The 17,158-nt window shown below is 44.9% G+C and overlaps 1 protein-coding gene across 1 annotated transcript in view; it reads left to right on the top strand.

Annotated features, from left to right (window-relative positions):
- LOC146188118 (uncharacterized) overlaps positions 1–9,359 on the top strand; it is a 39,959-nt gene extending 30,600 nt beyond the window's left edge. Inside the window, exons 5-6 of the mRNA XM_084604994.1 lie at positions 1,581–1,876; positions 8,350–9,359. Of these exons, the coding sequence (XP_084461120.1) occupies positions 1,581–1,876; positions 8,350–8,816 (763 nt within the window). The 3' untranslated portion in view covers positions 8,817–9,359. The remainder of the gene's footprint in view (positions 1–1,580; positions 1,877–8,349) is intronic.
- The last annotated feature ends 7,799 nt before the right edge of the window (positions 9,360–17,158 follow it).

Raw genomic sequence — 17,158 nt, 5'->3', positions numbered from 1 at the left:
GCATATGTTGCTGTTTGTATCTAGGTAGGTTTTCTTCGAAACCTGGGAGCTCTCGGAATGCACGGGTCCCGCAGCCGTTTCGACGGTGAAGTGGTGTACACAATGTGTGGCACTGAAATGGAGATGAGGAGCGAGCACATTGGGATGTGTTGTTCGAGCCTGCAATCATCACGTTCATAGGCGGCCACATTTCACCAGGCAGCCTGCTTTCCTATAACAAGATGCATGCCCAAACCTACTGACGATGGTTTTGAGGACTCTGGTGTTAGCACTAGAGGGCACTAGCTGCCCTCGTTGTACAGGCCACCAAGTGGAGGCTTTTTGTATGGTGGACTGCTGTGCGCAAAATGTATGGCAGACGCTAACAGTTGAATCTTTCATGTACAGCTTTTTGGCTACGTGCCTGGATATGGTTGTGTGTGGTCTTTTCTTTTTGGTTGGCACAACTGATGTCTGTCCGCCCGCTACAAAGAGACTTACCCATATAGCATTATCGTCATTATATACTTCTTTTTAAGTGATAACTGCTGGCAAAATTATCCTATATGGCAAGAAGTGCCTTTGCATTCATTTTTCCCTTTCTGTTTTTGTCAGAGCACGGAAGCTCTTGTATATGTCTGCAAGTTCTCTCCTATATTCATTACAATCATAAATGACTATAGTAATAAGTGTAACCAAACTTTCGAGTTATGATTTGTTTTGCTTGATTGTAAAACTTAAAAAATACAGCTTCTCTATGGTTCCCTTAGAGCAGCCCGCTCTGTGTACTTCATGTTGGGTCAGGGCAGAAACAAATGCCATGCTAATGACTTGTTTTAGTCTTGAAGGCAGAGCAGGATGAACATGATTGAGATTGTTTGTAGGCTGCTGTGATTCTCAGAACTAAGAATTTTGTCTACCTGGAGTTTTCAAGCAGCTCTTCTCCAAATAATATATATCCCTTATGAGATCTTTGCTAGACAGAAGCACCATTAATATTGATACACTACTCTAAAAATTCTAGATAACCAATAACATGTTCTTATATAGCTCTGTTTGGGTCGCCCAATTTGGGAATTTTCTGCCACAAAGCCATTGATGGTGCATGGACATAATTCAAAGCTGGTGTTGTCTCTGCTAGGTTTCTTTTTTCAGTATCTTCACGTTTCTGTTGATCATCATGAGTCATCCGTAAGGTGCAGTATGGTTGGTGCTGAAATTTGAGCTTTTCTAGTTTTGCTTTCAGGTGCGTGGAAACATATTTCTTACAGAACAGAGCCCTCTTTATGCTTCACTTGCTGAATCCAACATTATTCCTGCTGCTCAACTGTTGCATAACAGTGCCTTCCATGCTCGCTGTATTTTGTCCATAGCTACAAGTCCTAACACCTGAATTCCTCTGTTTTGTGCAAACTCTTCTGACTTCACAATGCAGACGTGGTGCCACCTGAACGAAATGCGGACAGTACAAGCCAGCGCTTGAGTCGCTACGTGACAACTGTTGCTACCATCGAGGGAAAAGACCAGACTAGAGACACCGGAGTGAAATCCCATGTGTGCGACCTCTGTGGCAAGGGCTTCGTGTGACGAACTGGACTGATCAGGCATCTTCGCAACCACACCGCTTACAGTCCACACTCTTGTGACTACTGTGGCAAGACCTTTGCACGAAAGGACTATCTCACGGACCACATTCGTACCCATACAGGCGAGAGGCCGTTCCATTGTCAGCTCTGCCCCATGGCTTTTAAGCGATTCCAAGAACTTATAAACCACACCCGTTCGGTACACAAGCGTGAAAAACCGTTCCAGTGCAACTTGTGCCCAAAAGCGTTCGCACAATCGCACACTTTGAAACTCCATAGGGAGCGGAAGCACAAAGGGAAAACTGCAGAATGAAATCCTGAAAATTTTTGTCAATAAGTGTTTACTAGACATTTGGTCCTCAAAATTTATATATGTAGCATTTGTCAATAAGTTGGTTGGTTTGGTTTGTGGGGTTTAACGTCCCAAAGCAACTCAGGCTATGAGAGACGCCGTAGTGGAGGATTCCGGAAATTTCGACCACCTGGGGTTCTTTAACGTGCACTGACATCGCACAGCACACGGACGCCTTGCTTTTCGCCTCCACCGAAAAGCTGCCGCCGAGGCCGGGATTCGATCCCGCGTCCTTGGGAACAGTAGTCGAGCGTCGTAACCACTGCGCCACCCCGGCGGGGTCAATTTGTCAATAAGTGTAGAAAAACTTGTGGTCAAGCTGATTGCTGGATAGTTGTAGAAAATAGCAGTTTTTTTAAGCGTCGGTTTTTTGTGGCTGATGTGGCACTAGCGACTTTGCTGTCTTAAGACTCACACTTGTCCTGTAACGAGGTGTACTTCTTGATGAGTTTGGATTCCATCTTCTCTTGCATACAATAGAAAGAAATGCACAGGAGTCCTCGGAAGATATTTGTGCTTGTGAGACAGTTTACGCATTATCAACCGTTCTGCCCCTTTTCCTTGCATTGTCTGCCTCAGAGCACCTGCAAGCTCCTGAGAACTTGTCCTAGTGTACTTGTGAGGCGACTGTATGATGGAAGATTAAGGCAGCATATAACACCTTTGTCATGCACCAAGTTGAATAAACTTTGTTAAAGAATAATAGTGACATAGTTGCAGTCCTTCACTGTCTATTTTGTAAATATGGGAAGACGTTCATTGCATGCTGGCATTGAGTACAAGAAATAATAATCATAAATAATGCTTGTTTTATAGCGTGTGTAAGCAGTGGTTGAGAAAGAGCAAAATTAGCAAATGCAAAATGCATATAGCAATGCCCACCTGTTGGCAATTATGGTAACAGCCCCGAATCTGGTGATTTGATTAGATTCTCTGACAGATCTTGTATATCAATGGCTAGGCACTTCAGCATTCGATGTACAAGGAAAACATGTAATGCTGCATTAAAGCAACCAATAATGCCAGATTTTCTTTCATTACATTTGTTTCCTGTCTTGGAATAAAAAGCTCTTACTTGTGGCAAAACATACTATCACAAGTGTTTTCATTAATATTTTTGTCAGAGACTTTCGGTCCTCAACTGGTAGATTGCGGCATGCCAACGTTTTTACTTTTAACGTTTAGCTAGATAGTCTGCATCATAGATTACATATGCAGGTTTTTTTTTCTTTCGGTATTGAAAGCTGTTAACATTCTTTAGCACTTTCATACAAAACAGATGTCTAAAAGCTCTTGATCGACCTTGGATGGGATAAAGTTGACTGGTATAGGTGGCATCACATCCCATTGCAGCAAGGCTTTCTGTACGAGTGCTTAAAATTTCTATATTTAGTGTTGTCAGTGGTCGTTCTTGGCTCTTCACCAATCGTATCAGTTGGCCAATAAAGTAATAGGCAATCTTATTGTTTATTAAGCTGATACAGTAAAGGTGCACTTTTTTTTATGACATGGTTTATGACAAATATCATTGGTGCTGCGTTTGTTTCCGTGCATGGCATCAAACTGCGAACCTGCTTCTATGTCATTTTCGTGTTAATGTTCTAGTAGTGTGAGTGCTTAGTCTGAAAGGGCAGAAAAGAAAGTCTATTCTTGATAAGACGTGGCATACATTTTTGTTTGCGGCTTTTAATAGTGCTTTTCTTGATGTATAAAATAAAAGGTTTTTAAAATTACTTCCATGGACCAGTCTGCGTGGCCATTTTTTTATCTCTGTGTTACATGTCAATAGCATATTAATTCTATGTCTTTAATTAGTGCCTAAACCTTTTCTTCTTTTTACTAAGGTTCTATAGTTCAGCTGATCCAAGTTTTACGCTCTTATTTCAAGGTCAGCGCTGCATGTTTTGGCATTCGATATTGTGCTTGCATCTTTCTTACATTGAAATCGTTTTTTAAAGCATTTTTTCATTTTTACTTCATATTTCTCTCTGCAACTGCGGGTCCTTCCATGGCCACTAGTTCTGTTGGGTTTGTGGCCACTGATATAAACATACTGTAATTGTTGTAATTACAAGTTCTGAAATTGATGTTCTTGTAAGAACAGTAGTTGAATGCAAGGAGAAATTGGCCACAATTTTGTCAAGTTTTGCGTTATGACTGTTTCTTGTGTGATATTATATCTACATGACACCAGTGCCTTATGCTGTTAGGAAATGTTCTGACATCTGATTGGGTTATGGTCTGTATTAGAAATAGAGTGGTGCTGTGAACTGGCATCTAAGTTCAGTTATGAGCAAAAATCTCATTAATCTACATTCTTCTGATGTCCAGTTGCAGTTTCGTGTACTCTCTTGCAGAAAAAGATTATTTTGACACCAATGGTTTTAACTGTAACAATAGTGCAGTATAAGGGTTTTGTCTGTTTTTGTGAGGAGAAATTTCATTGACGTCCGACACATGTGGCAGGAACCAGAACCACCCCTTTGGAAGTAAATGGCTGTGTTGAGCATATACCGTCTCAGAAAAGCTTGCTCAGAGTCATTGCTCGATATTTAGAATACGCAAGTTTTCTTGAGCATCGGTGGCTGATGTGGCACTAGTGACTTTGCTGTCTTGTGCTCCTTCTATAGACTCACGCTTGCCCTGTAATGAGGTCAATTTGCAGTTGCTATTCCATCTTCTTTTGCATGCAGTGAAAAAGACACACGCAGGAGTCTTAGGAACATGTTTGTGCTTGTGGGATAGTGTGCACATGATCGCCCATTCTGCCCCTTTTCTTTGCACTGTCTGCCTCACTGAGCTCCCGCCCAGGGTACTTTTAAGCGACTGTACAACGGCAGATTAAGGTCACATTAGGTGTGTGTCATGAACATAACGTAATAAAATTTGTTAACAGAAAGACAGTGCCATACTTTCAGCCCTTCACTGTCTATTTTGAAATGTGGGATGACGTTTATTCCATGAAAGCATTCAGTGCAGTATTATAAATATATCTGGTTTTATTAGCATGTGTAAGTAATGATTGGAACGAAAGTAAACTGAGAAAATGCCTATCTATTGAGAATTGTGGTAAAACCCCTAATCTGGTGATTTGAGTAGAATCTCTGTTACCCAGAATTGATTGATCAGTTGTTAAGTGCTCCAGCTTTCGACATCAACCAGGAATGCCAGGTTCTTGTTTCATTGCATTGCTTCCCTGCCATTAATTGTGGCAAAACATACATCACAAGGAGTTTTCATAAATACCTTTCGTATGGGAAAATGACATGAAATTAATTGTCTTGTCTTCACATTTTGTGTATAAAATTTGCAACTGATTGGTAGTGAGTGGTTTGTTAACTGCTAGTTTGATGATACCTTATGTTTTGTTGTACTGCATGTCAACAAAGCTATATATTAAGGTCAAATTTTTCACAGGCTCATCAGTGTCCGTTCGTCCATCTGTGCATGCATGCATCTTTGTTTGGAAAGCATGATCATTGGAAAGCGTGATACAGTAGCTGGAAATGCTGTTTGAAGCGAAAAATGCTAAAAGCCGGTGTCATGATTGCAGCTGACCGCGTGCTTTCGTTGATTCATACATGCAAGGATAAACGAATCCCGCAAAAAAAAAAAAAGAAATGACGCTTCGTAACGCCATATTTTACGCTACGCCACGCGTACAGCACAGTGATAAAAATAGACGACTCTCGCAAAAAAAAAAAAAAAAAAAAAAAGAAGATAGATCTGCCGCTTTTTAATTTCCGCAGGCGCCATAGTCACGTCAGCCGCCGCGTGCAGAGGGTTCGCAACACACGCTGGAGAAAGCGTCCGACGTTCTGTCTGAAAACGGGCTGAGCTGGCTTGGCGCATGTGGCGCGTGCTACTGCGAACGAAGGCCGGGAAAGAGGAAGGAGAGAGATAGCTCGGCGAAAGAATGGGCACACCCTTGCGCTTCGCTCTATTGCGTTTTTCCCCTCTCGTTCCCACCGGTTCTCTCTGTTTCATTCACGCACATGGCTTGCAAACGTCGCATATGCTAGCGCGCGGGAAACGATAACAGCAAATGTGCGCGCCTTTAGGGAATGGCCGCGGCGCTGCCCTAGCCGAACTGTCCCCTCTCATTGCTTCCGCGCGTGGCTTGAAAACGTCACGCGGCAAACGGCCGAGGGTGATGCGATCGTCTTTGGGGAAGGCATACTTTCCAGTGCGTGGTGCGGAGTTCGATATATCGAACGACCGGTGAAATTGAGTTCCATACATGATGCGGCTTTCCTGTACTTTTACATGGGATCTTCAAGGGGATATTCCGTGAGTTCGATATAACCAAAATTCGATATATCCAGGTTCGACTGTATATCATATCAGATATATTCAGCCTACTAATTTTTGCAGTAAAACAAGCACTATGCAGCTTTTACACTTATTTTATTGCATTAAAATTTGTGTCTGAGTTGATCACAAATGTCTTGGGAGATTTATTTTAGTTTCTGTAATTTTTTTCAACTTCTTCAAAGCCTGTTTCTGGTCAAAAAGTAGTATACTGCATAGTAGCATTTTTGCTTTCCGAGAAGGAGGCTTCTGAAGCAATGCATGTTTCATGTGTTATCCTAATCCCATCTTGCAGTTAGCAGTCTTCATTGCTAAAAGATGTTCTTGCAAGCCTGCTGTCCATGTGAAGAAGCTGCAACAGGCACCAGAGCCATCCTTTCTCTTTCACCAAGCCCTTGCTATTTATCCCTTTACATTGCCATTATATCTTCTCTTAAAGACTGCCAAATTGATTACTGAATGCCTTCAGCACCGAAATGCTGCTTTTTGTGGCACCAGAGTCTTTCTTTTATTCATGCTGCATTTCTCCTTTTGCAGGCCAATATAGAGGAAACAAACAAAGGGTACAAGCTATGGGAAGAAAGATTCAAATCGGCTCCTGTGTGCCTTCATGTTCGTGGGCCAGTGACTGCAATGTTCTGTCCCGTTACACCATGAGCCAAACCTGGTCACTGGAACTTGAATGATCGCTACTCTGAAAGATTTCACAAGCGACATTTCATCCGGGTTTGCAGAAAGCAGCCTGTATGAGGATGCGTGTACTTGTTTGCGATGAAAGCCAAATTTTTTTCTTTTCTTCTAAAGTTACAGAGCCCTAGTGGCAAATGCGTGCAGTGCAGCAAAAGTGACCAATGTGTGCTTGTACTTTTGTTTGGCAACCTTGGCTTGTGCGCCCCCACAAACGTCTTGCTTCCTTTCGCTGTGGTTCGACCGCCTGCAACTGAATGGCTCTGACACATTATTTGCTGGTTTCCCTTTCGTTTTGTTGCTCTATGTTTACATTTGCACTCTGTGATGGCACTAGCTTTGGAGGGGTAGGAGTGATATCTTGCAGTGTAGTCGGATACTGACGGACAAATGTTAACCTGCACTGCTTGAACAGCAGCCAGCTAACGCTTGGAGTTAGTTGTATTGCTTTCTCAGATAGCAAGCATACCATGTACTGTGAGTCAGCCTTGTCTTGCAAAATTGTTGGTGCTAATCATATATACCATGACATGCACAGCGTCACTGAACTGTGGACAATGTGCATTGTAGCATGCGCTTAGTTTGCACACTGCCTTTTTTTTTATATATATAACTACAGGAAGCATTCTGCAGTAAGGATTGTGCTAGCATTATCTGTATCTATTTTTTCATTTCTTTTAGGCCATCACATGTTCATTGCAGTCAAGGATGGGCATGTCAGCCCTCGGCCAACTTTTAGTCAAGGATTGCACTGTTATCTTCAGAAGTTATGTGGAAGAAGTAGCCTCTTCTAAAGCTTTTCTGCTCATTTAAATTTGTTGATACAGTTGGCGAGTGATAAAGAATGCCCTGCCAAGCCTTAAAAAATGTTGAGTAAGTTCTATAGTAGTGGCACAGTTGATTACATCTGTAAAAACAGAATGTAAAGGTGGGGGATCAGTGCTCGAGTTAGCTTGTTGGCTTTGTGTTCAGTACCCTTCGTTGTGCAGTTTTGGAGTGTCACTGAACAGGAATACACTTAATTGAAGCATACTGTGCTTCAAGTCATAGCTCACTGCCACTTCAATCTTGGCAAAGCATCTCTGCCTTGTCAGATTTGCATGGTCCTGTGACGATGCCAGTAATGGTGCGAATACTTGTGTGAAAGCAGCTGTGGATCTTAAATTCATTGCAACGTCGAGCATTTGTCTCCAATCGTAATTAGCAAGCCGACATAAAGACCTCAACTGCAAGTGCCCTTTGAAATGAGAAAAAAAAAAAATTTAATTTTAAAACGGTGCTCTTTATGCAATCAAGCTATGAATAAAATATTACATGGTGGCATACACCTATTGTGAGAGATCACGTTCCACATTTACTCTGGGCTTCGACGTGGGCCTAGATAAGTGGGATCTCACTTTTTTTTTTTAGAGTGGTCTCCTTTTTGCAATGCAGGCTTGGTCACTACACATGGCGATTATCCTGAACGAGGTTTGAGCGGTGGAAGGCGTCCTGTGCGCTACACTGAGACAGCTGCTCATGTCAACGGGGGGAATTGCCAGGGAAGTGAGGGCCTGCACCAGTGCACTCTCTGCAGCAAGAGCTTCGTGACCAGAGGACAACTGATGGGCCACCTATGCTCACACAGAGGCGACCGTCCATACCTTTGCAATGTGTGCGGCAGTACGTTCACACAAAGGAATGTCCTGTCTGCACACCTCCGCACCCACACAGGCGAAAAGCCATACCAGTGCCAGCTCTGCACCAAGGCCTTTGCACAAAAGGCAACACTCTGGAACCACATGCAAGCCCACAAGGGAGAATCATTTCAGTGTCAACTCTGCCCAAGAAAGTTCGCGCACAAACGCAACCTAACATTCCATGAAAGGCTAAAACACACCAGGAAGATCACAGTTTCGTGAAGCTGCAGCATTTTGCCTATGTGCCTTGCTAGCAGACCTGTGTGAAAGCGTGGGTAGATTTATTTGCCAAGGTTCCTTCGTGTTCACAAGAACTTTGCCCCCAAGTCTGCTGCCATACAGCTGCTGTTTAGGCACATTCTCTTCCCAAAATGCCCGCCCCTGCTAAGCTTCTGATCGCCCATGATTGGAAATAAAATGACACGTGAATGGTACGATTACCAGCTGCCACCTGGCTTGCGGACCTACATTGAGCCGTAGCTTGTCTAGCCATTGACATCTTCTATCAAGACTGCCACCAAGTGTTCTCCTCCTCTTGCTGCTGAAGCGAGACTTTTGACAAGGCTAAAATTTGCACATTCAATGTCATTACTTGGCCTTCTGTCAACGGCAGCAACCTTGGACAAATAAAAATGGGCACCCACTATTGTTTACTGACAAATTGATCTCACAGCGGCTGTTTGTGCAAGACCGCATGAAAAACTTGCTCCTGTGATGTTATTTTTGGGGGTTAGTGTTCTAGCTTTATTTGTGAAAGTGCATTGAACAGACAAAAAAAAAAGGAAGTCTAGAAGTTAAAATGGCATGATTTTATTTGCAGCCTTTAAGTCTCTTGGTTTCAATAAAAAGTTTTAAAGATTCAACCCAACAGTTTGTATTTTACTATTTTGAACTCTTTGCCCCTCTATGCCATAGCACGTTTCATTATTACAGATTTTGTCATTTCTAGTGCGTATTGCTGGGTAAACACAAAGTGCAATTATCAAAACAGCAGTTGCTACTATAGAATTCTGCGTCAGGTTGGACTCCATGGCATTCAAATGTCATTGAAATAATCCGTTATCGCGAAACCTGCTATATAGCGCTGTGGTGCCTTTCAGGTACTGAAGTCCTCCATAACAGCAAACACCCGCAGCAGACAAAAGTTTGCCCATGTCGAGATCCTCGAGTCGCACTGTATACCAAGATTCACTTTCAGATAAATTGGTATATTCCATTCTGGAATAGATAGTGTGGAAAAGACAATAGAAAGATTCGTACTCTTTAAAAAGCCAATCTGCTGTGAAGATTGAAAGGTCTTCTCCTTGTCTGAACATTTCTCACTGCGTTTCATCCCCTTGCACTGTCTGCGCCGTAAAAAATAAAAGTATGCGGAATTAAATTTTTGAAATTTGGTTTCAACTGAAGAAAGGTGAGTATTCTTGACATGTGGACCACAGCTTACGGTAGGATTTCCTTTCAGACGAAGGAGAGAATAGCAAGGTCTATATTGTGTGCGGGGACTGTGTTGCCCCCAACAGTTTGCAGAAGCAGCTTTTGCGAGCCGTGCGTTGCCTTTGCTATGGGCTGCAAAACCCTTAGAACTGGTGGCCGGTGTCGGTAAGCTAGCACCAGAGGAGATATGATGGCTGCAGGAAAGCATGTCACTGAAGGGGATGCATGATCCTGCAACCATCCTCAACTGGGCCAGCCTATTTGCGAAATGAGTGAAGTCTGTGTAACGGCAGCAGCATTCGTTGAACTTGGACGCCTGTTGCCATCTGCTAGATGGCAGCAATGAAAGAACCGCTTGGCAAGGAGAACCTCGGAGCGGGTAGCCACAAGGCATTGCCTTACCAAAAAGCTGCTGCACTGCAACTGCTCATGGCCACAAATAACTTTTCTATGCAGCAATTTTCCTTGCCGTCCTGCTGAACGGGTAGAGCAGAAAAGAACCTGCTCTGTATCTGTAACACTGCACGGAAGTCGGGGGTGTGGCGTCACTGCGTTGCCATGGATTAGGTAAATTAAGTAGAGCAGCTGTGTGTTTTCGTGCATTCCTCTGCTAGGATAACAGCACAGTGATAGCACAGTTTATTTAGAAACTTGGTTATGTGCCGGTCTCCGATGGTGCCATCATTTTTACTGTCTCTTAAATGGCAATTTTATATTGTCACGTTGCAAAAAGGCGCGTGAAGGCCGCAGAGCTGGTAACACAGAGAGCCCGGTGTTGGCGAAATCCAGGGACGAACGGTGCGAGCGCGAAACGGGAGCTTCGTCGTCTTCTGCTTCTCTTCCTTGTCTTCTTCACACTGGCAGCATTAACTCCCTTGGTGAGGAAGCATCAACCCGATGCTCGAGGCAAGTCACGAATTCACAGGGCTTGCGTTCTAGTGATTCCAAGTTGGCCGGAAGCTAGTTCGTCGTGGTAGGCATGCAAAATTTCGTTGCGTAGATTCGTAGGAATGACAAGCAAGTAATGTCGACTGTTGGGGGCAAAATTCTTCTTGAGAAGCACGTTGTCGCGTAGGCAGAGAGATGGTAAAGCGCGCCGGTAAGCTACAGGAACTCTGCCGCTAGCATATTGCAGATAATCAATTATTGCCTGAAGATCAGCATCGGTGCATTGTTGCACGCCGAAGTCTGTAGAGCTACTGCGTTGACGAAGGTGTTGTCTTCGCCTGCGTCAGTTGGGGCAGGCTCGACGGGAGCCCACGAAAGACAATCTGCATCCAAATGTTTACGACCAGATGTGTAGGTCACTGTGATGTCATATTCTTGTAGGCGGAGACTCCATCGTGCAAGGCGCCCCCGACGGATCCTTGACACTGGCTAACCAGCAAAGTGCGTGATGATCCGTCACTACTTTGAAAGGTCTCCCGTAAAGGTATGGCCTGAACTTTATAATTGCCCACACGATGGCGAGCCACTCTTTTTCAGTGGCAGAATAATTACCCTCAGTCTTCAACAATGAACGACTTGCGTACGCCAGTACATGTTGACCCTTTTGGATCTGAACTAGAATAGCGCCCAAACCAAAATTACTCGCATCGGTGTGTACCTCCGTATCAGCGTGTTCATCAAAGTGCGCCAGAACGGGCGGTGACTGAAGGCGGCGTTGAAGGTCCTGAAATGCCTGTTGCTGCGGTGTTTCCCATTGGAACTGTACATCTGCCTTGGTGAGATACGTAAGGGGCGCGGCGATTTTAGAGAAATTTGGCACAAAGCGACGGCAGTACGCACATAACCCGAAGAAGCGCCGAAGTTCCTTCTGGTCTCGTGGCGGTGGGAAATTTGCGATGGCAAGTTTTCTTGGGATCAGGAAGGACCCCTTCCTTGTTGACGACGTGGCCTAAAAATTTCAATTCTTCGTAGGCAAAGCGACATTTTTCTGCCTTTAATGTAAGGGCGGAGGACATTATAGCTTGCAGTACCGCCTAGAGACGACGAATGTACTCTGAAAAACTTGGGGCGAAGACGATCACATCGTCCAGGTATACAAGACAAGTCTGCCATTTCAGGTTCGCGAGGACGCTGTCCATAAGCTTTTGAAAAGTCGCTGGCGCGGAGCAAGGACCGAACGGCGTAACCTGAAACTCGTACAGCCCGCCTGGAGTGATAAATGCAGTCTTCTCACGGTCCCTCTCATCTACCTCGATTTGCCAGTACCCAGATTTGAGGTCCATGGAAGAGAAATACTTGGTGTTGCATAGGCGATCTAAAGCGTCATCGATTCTGGGCAGGGGGAGAACATCCTTTTTAGTTATCTTGTTCAATCGTCGGTAGTCAACACAGAACCGTAATGTGCAGTCTTTTTTGACAAGGACGACAGGTGCCGCCCAGGGGCTCTGAGATGGTCGAATAACGTCGTGATCAAGCATTTCCTTAACTTGAGTGGTAATTGCGGCACGTTCTTTAGACGAGACACGATAGGGTGACTGTCGGAGTGGTTGTACTGTATCGTCCGTAATAATACGATACTTTACAAGGTGTGTGCGACTGACGCGTGGCAGCGACGCAAACACAGTTCTGTAGCGATTGAGAAGGTTCCTCAGGATATCATGCTCCGTCTGCGGTAGTGCCGGGTTGATGTCTTACTTTAGGTTGGCGACTTCCTCTTGTTCCGGTCGAGAATCACAAGTTACATATACCTAGTTTCAGCGATGGCATCAGTATAAGCGACCGCTGTTCTCTTACTGAGATACCGGTATTCGTTAGTGAAATTGGTGAGAAGTAAGTCGACTTTGCCATCTTCGAGGATGACAACAGCCCGAGCAACAGCAACGCCGCGGTCAAGAAGCAAAGGCGGTTTACTCTCCACTCCCCAGAGGGTGTGCGCACCGACGGTCACCATTACACTGGAGCGGGGAGAAACAGCTATGTGCTCGTCAAGAATGTGGAGTGGCGCCGGCAGAACACAGTTAACTTCGAGGGCATTCCCTGTCGAAAACTGAACCGACTGAGATTGCAGATCGATAATGGCGCCGTTTTCCGTCAGGAAGTCCATACCGAGTATAAGGTCTCTGGAGCAATTCGCTAGCACAACAAACGTTGCCGGGAAAGTTCGCCCTTGAACTGTGACTCGCGCTGCGCACGTTCCTCTAGGTGTAATCAAATGTCCTCCAGCGGTATGTATCTGAGGGCCATCCCAAGCTGTCGTAACCTTCTTGAGTGCCGCGGCGAATGATCCACTGAGTATGGAATAATCGGCCTCGGTATCCACCAAAGCGGTTACGGCGATGCCGTCAACTGAAAGGTCTAAATCAGCTGGTGGTAACGTCTCGCTGCGGTAATGTTGAGGTGTCCGGTCTCGGCTCCGGTGCGTCGAAGAGCTGCGGTGTCGTAGAGAAGGAGTCTGGCTATGCAGTTGGTCGGGTTGTCGGCTTGCCATTCACTTGGGCGGCTCGGTAATTGTCGTCGTCGTCTCTGAGTTGTTCGGCGTCGCCGAAGTGGTTTGCGTCATTGGAGGGTCTTGTATATTTCGTTGTCGAGCAGGCACACCTCCAGAGGCTGCTGCATCTAGTTTCCCCTGCGGGGATTTCTAGACTGTTCCCGTGGCTCGGAGGAATCGTAGCGGTGGGGCGAAGGTGATCGGTGGCGCTGAACTGAGTCTGGGTTAGAAAGGTAGTCTGCAATCTCCTGTGGGCACTCTCCCAGCTGCGGACAGCGAGCACCGAAGGGGAACCCGTGAAGACCTATCTCTTTGTACGGGCAGCGACGCCAGACATCCCCAGCTTTGCCACAATGGTAGCACAGCGGCCGGTAGTCCGCGGTTCGCCAGATGTCAGTTTGGCGGTGCCTTGGTTGCTGGAGGAAAGTCGGCTGGGAAGGTGGCAGTGGCATTTAGGGAGCAACCGGCGCAGGTGCTTCGTAACGGGGTGTTGCAGGCGGCAGAAAACAGCTTGCGACGGCGGTGTAACTCATTGAAGGTGGTTGTGGAGGGCTTGCAAGAAGCGGCGCAGCACCCAAAGCTTGTTGCACATCTTCGCGAACAACATCGGTGACCGATGCAACTTGCAGCTGCGCCGGCGTAGGCAAGGGTTTCGCCAGTTCTTCGCGCACAACGGCTCGAATGGTCTCACGCATTGAGTCTCCTGATGCACATGTGGACAACATCGACACGGTCGTGCGCTCATACTGCCGTGCCCGCATGTTAAGCGCTCTCTCGATGGAAGTAGCTTCCGTGACAAAAGCACCTACGATAACTGGCAGACTGCGAACGAGGCCGGCGAAGAGCTGTTCTTTCACCCTTCTCATCAATAATCGCACTTTCCGCTCTTCCGACATGTTTGGATCTGCGCGGCAGGACAAGAGCTTCATTTCCTTCGCGTACACCATCACGTTTTCGTTCGGATGCTGGATGCGATTCTGAAGTAGAAGACCGGCCTTTTCTTTACGAAATGTGCTTATAAATGCCTGAAGAAATTCTGCTTTGGACATGTCCCATGTTTGCAGGCGAGATTCATGATTGACGTACCAGGTCCTCGCCGAGTCTTCCAGGGCAAAGTAGACATGGCGCATCTTCGCGTTCACGTCCCAGGCATTAAAGGTGGCCACCCGATCGAACTGGTCTAGCCAGTCGCGTCTTCATGGGGAAGACCATGAGAGCAAGGGGGGTCTCGCTGATGAATCAGGACATTGGCAGGAATCTCTTGTGTGCTCATAGTGATAGTCTGTGTACTTGTAGACCGTAGATCAGGAAGTGGACTGAATTCGGGAGATAGGCCACATAGTCGCCGGCTGCGGCGCTGCCCTGAACAGGCGTTTCTACCCTGGGAGTGCGTCCTTGGCTGCAAAAAGGCGTGTGAAGGCCGCAGAGCCGGTAACACAGAGAGCCCGGTGTTGGCGAAGTCCAGGGATGAACGGTGCGAGCGCGAAACGGGAGCTTCGTCTATATCTGCTACTCTTCCTTGTCTTCATCACACTGGCAGCAATATCGCCAAGCACAGATGTACATATGACCGTCAGTTTCTTACTAATAAACCTGTCCTTGGTGCAAAAAAAAAAAAAAGACAAGAATATGCTCCAAGCGACGTAACTGCATTAGTATCCGTACAAAATATTTGCAGAAAAATATACCAACTCGCCCAAATTGCAGCTTTAATTAAAGTATACCTAGAATTGCATTTTGCAATTAACACATACACAAAAAAAATTCAAGAATATAAAAACAAAAGTACTCAAATGTGTGAGCCAAATTCCTAAACAACCAAAAAACATTTGATTGCATGCATTGCTGTCACTAACTAGCATTATCGTTACGGTACGTACAAAACTGGTTGTAAGTACTAGTTTTATAAATTACAAGTAAAATTGATGGCCCAGCAGCAGTAGTCAAACTTCAACACTAGTGAACAGCTGCAGTGTAGTCGGGCCAAGAGATGGAAATGGCTTTTAAAGCGTAGAATGGCAAACCACGCTAATGCTAGAAGGTGGTTGTGAAATAGCACACGATAACATAGAGCAACTGTAATGACATAAACTTTTATTTATTCCAGACACAGTGCCCATTGGGCAATATCGGAGGGAGGTTAAGTTACAAGCCCAAATGGCAGCAGCAAATTAGTTGTATCACTGAAAAACTACGAACTCTTATCTTAGTCCCTCAGGAGTGCTTGTTGAATGCCTTTGTGGTTCCTTCAGATTTTGCTTGATTCTGGAACATAGGTGCTTTGCTCTGGTCTCTTTCTGCTCTGCTTGGAAGGTAGGTAATTTAGCCAGCATTTAAACAGTGCAAAAATGCTACTCTACATTGGGGAGGGGTTTTAGAAGAAATGGCTGTGCAAAATACACACGAAAAAAAGAAAATTATGACAGCAAAGAAGAATGCGGCAGTCAGCGAACAAGCCCAATGCCTTGCAGCTCAGCACAGAACAAGATTGGTGTGCAGTGAATGTGCAGCAAGGGTTACTTAAAAATATTTTGGTTATTTAAATATATTCACCTGTTCTTTGCATACGGCTATGTGAACACACCTTGGGGGATTCCCCTTAACCTTGGACTGATTTTGGAAAGCGAGGCACTTACAACTGTCCTGAGGTTTGTGGATTTAATTAGGGAGGCTCTCAATGGGCTAAAAATCGCAAAGAATAGAAACTTCTTGAAATGACATTTTGGAAAGCTACAGCCCGTATCCTACATAACAACTTCATTCACTCCCCGAGCCATTTATTCCATTTTATAAGATGCAGACGGGCTGAGTAAATCCCATCTGTTAATTTTTAATCATTTTCTCAATTTTTTGACAGTTTGCTAGTTTACAAGAAGGATATCTTCACATCTAGAGCAGATAAAGGAATCATTTTTATTGTAGCACGCTCCTGGGCGATCATATTGTACGACTTTGGAACAGATTTCTGAATTTTTTTTCTTGCTTAATATATAGTAAAAACGTTAACTTTTCCTTACATTGAAGTTCAGCAAGTTGTAAAATTGTAAAATGAATATTGCCCGGATAAAAAGAGTAGTTCCAACGTTGTACTTTAACTTGTAGACCATTTTACAACCCTCGGAGAAACCGGTTTGACTGGGCTGTTAAGAGGAGGAGTTGTCAGCTCTTTCCTTTGCTACGGAAGCAGCCTAGCGCCCCAATATGGCAGCACCCTTAACCCTTCCGTAGAATCGTCGATACTGTATGCTGCCTAGCCACAGTTAATAATTTTCTGTTTAGTGGTTTTTACCCTTGCTTCTGCAAAGGAGTGAAAATGCTGAATTTTTGAAAACTAATTAGCATATCAGACAATAATTACATTCTTGAAATCTGCCTAAGAAAAACTGATTAAGTCTGTGTTTTCTCATTGCATTTAGTCAAAAAGTAAAGAAAAATGTTCCAAGTTAAGCATCCCAAAGCAACTTTGGGCTAGAAGGGATGCCTTAGTGAAGAGCTCCAAATAATCAATTTTGACCATCTGTTGTTCTTCAACACGCACTGCAATCACGAAGTATACAACCGTTTTACTTTCCATTCCCTTGTGGCCATTGTGGCTCGGATCAAACCTGGGTCTCCCGGCTCAGTAGCCGAGCGCCTGGCCTTCAACATGACTGCAGGAGATGGTCTTAAAAACATTTTAATTGCACGTAGTACC

Source organism: Amblyomma maculatum, chromosome 5, assembly GCF_055883805.1.
Source record: "Amblyomma maculatum isolate TAMU_Amacu chromosome 5, ASM5588380v1, whole genome shotgun sequence".
Lineage (NCBI taxonomy): Eukaryota > Metazoa > Arthropoda > Arachnida > Ixodida > Ixodidae > Amblyomma > Amblyomma maculatum.
This window is presented reverse-complemented; position numbering and strand designations above follow the sequence as displayed.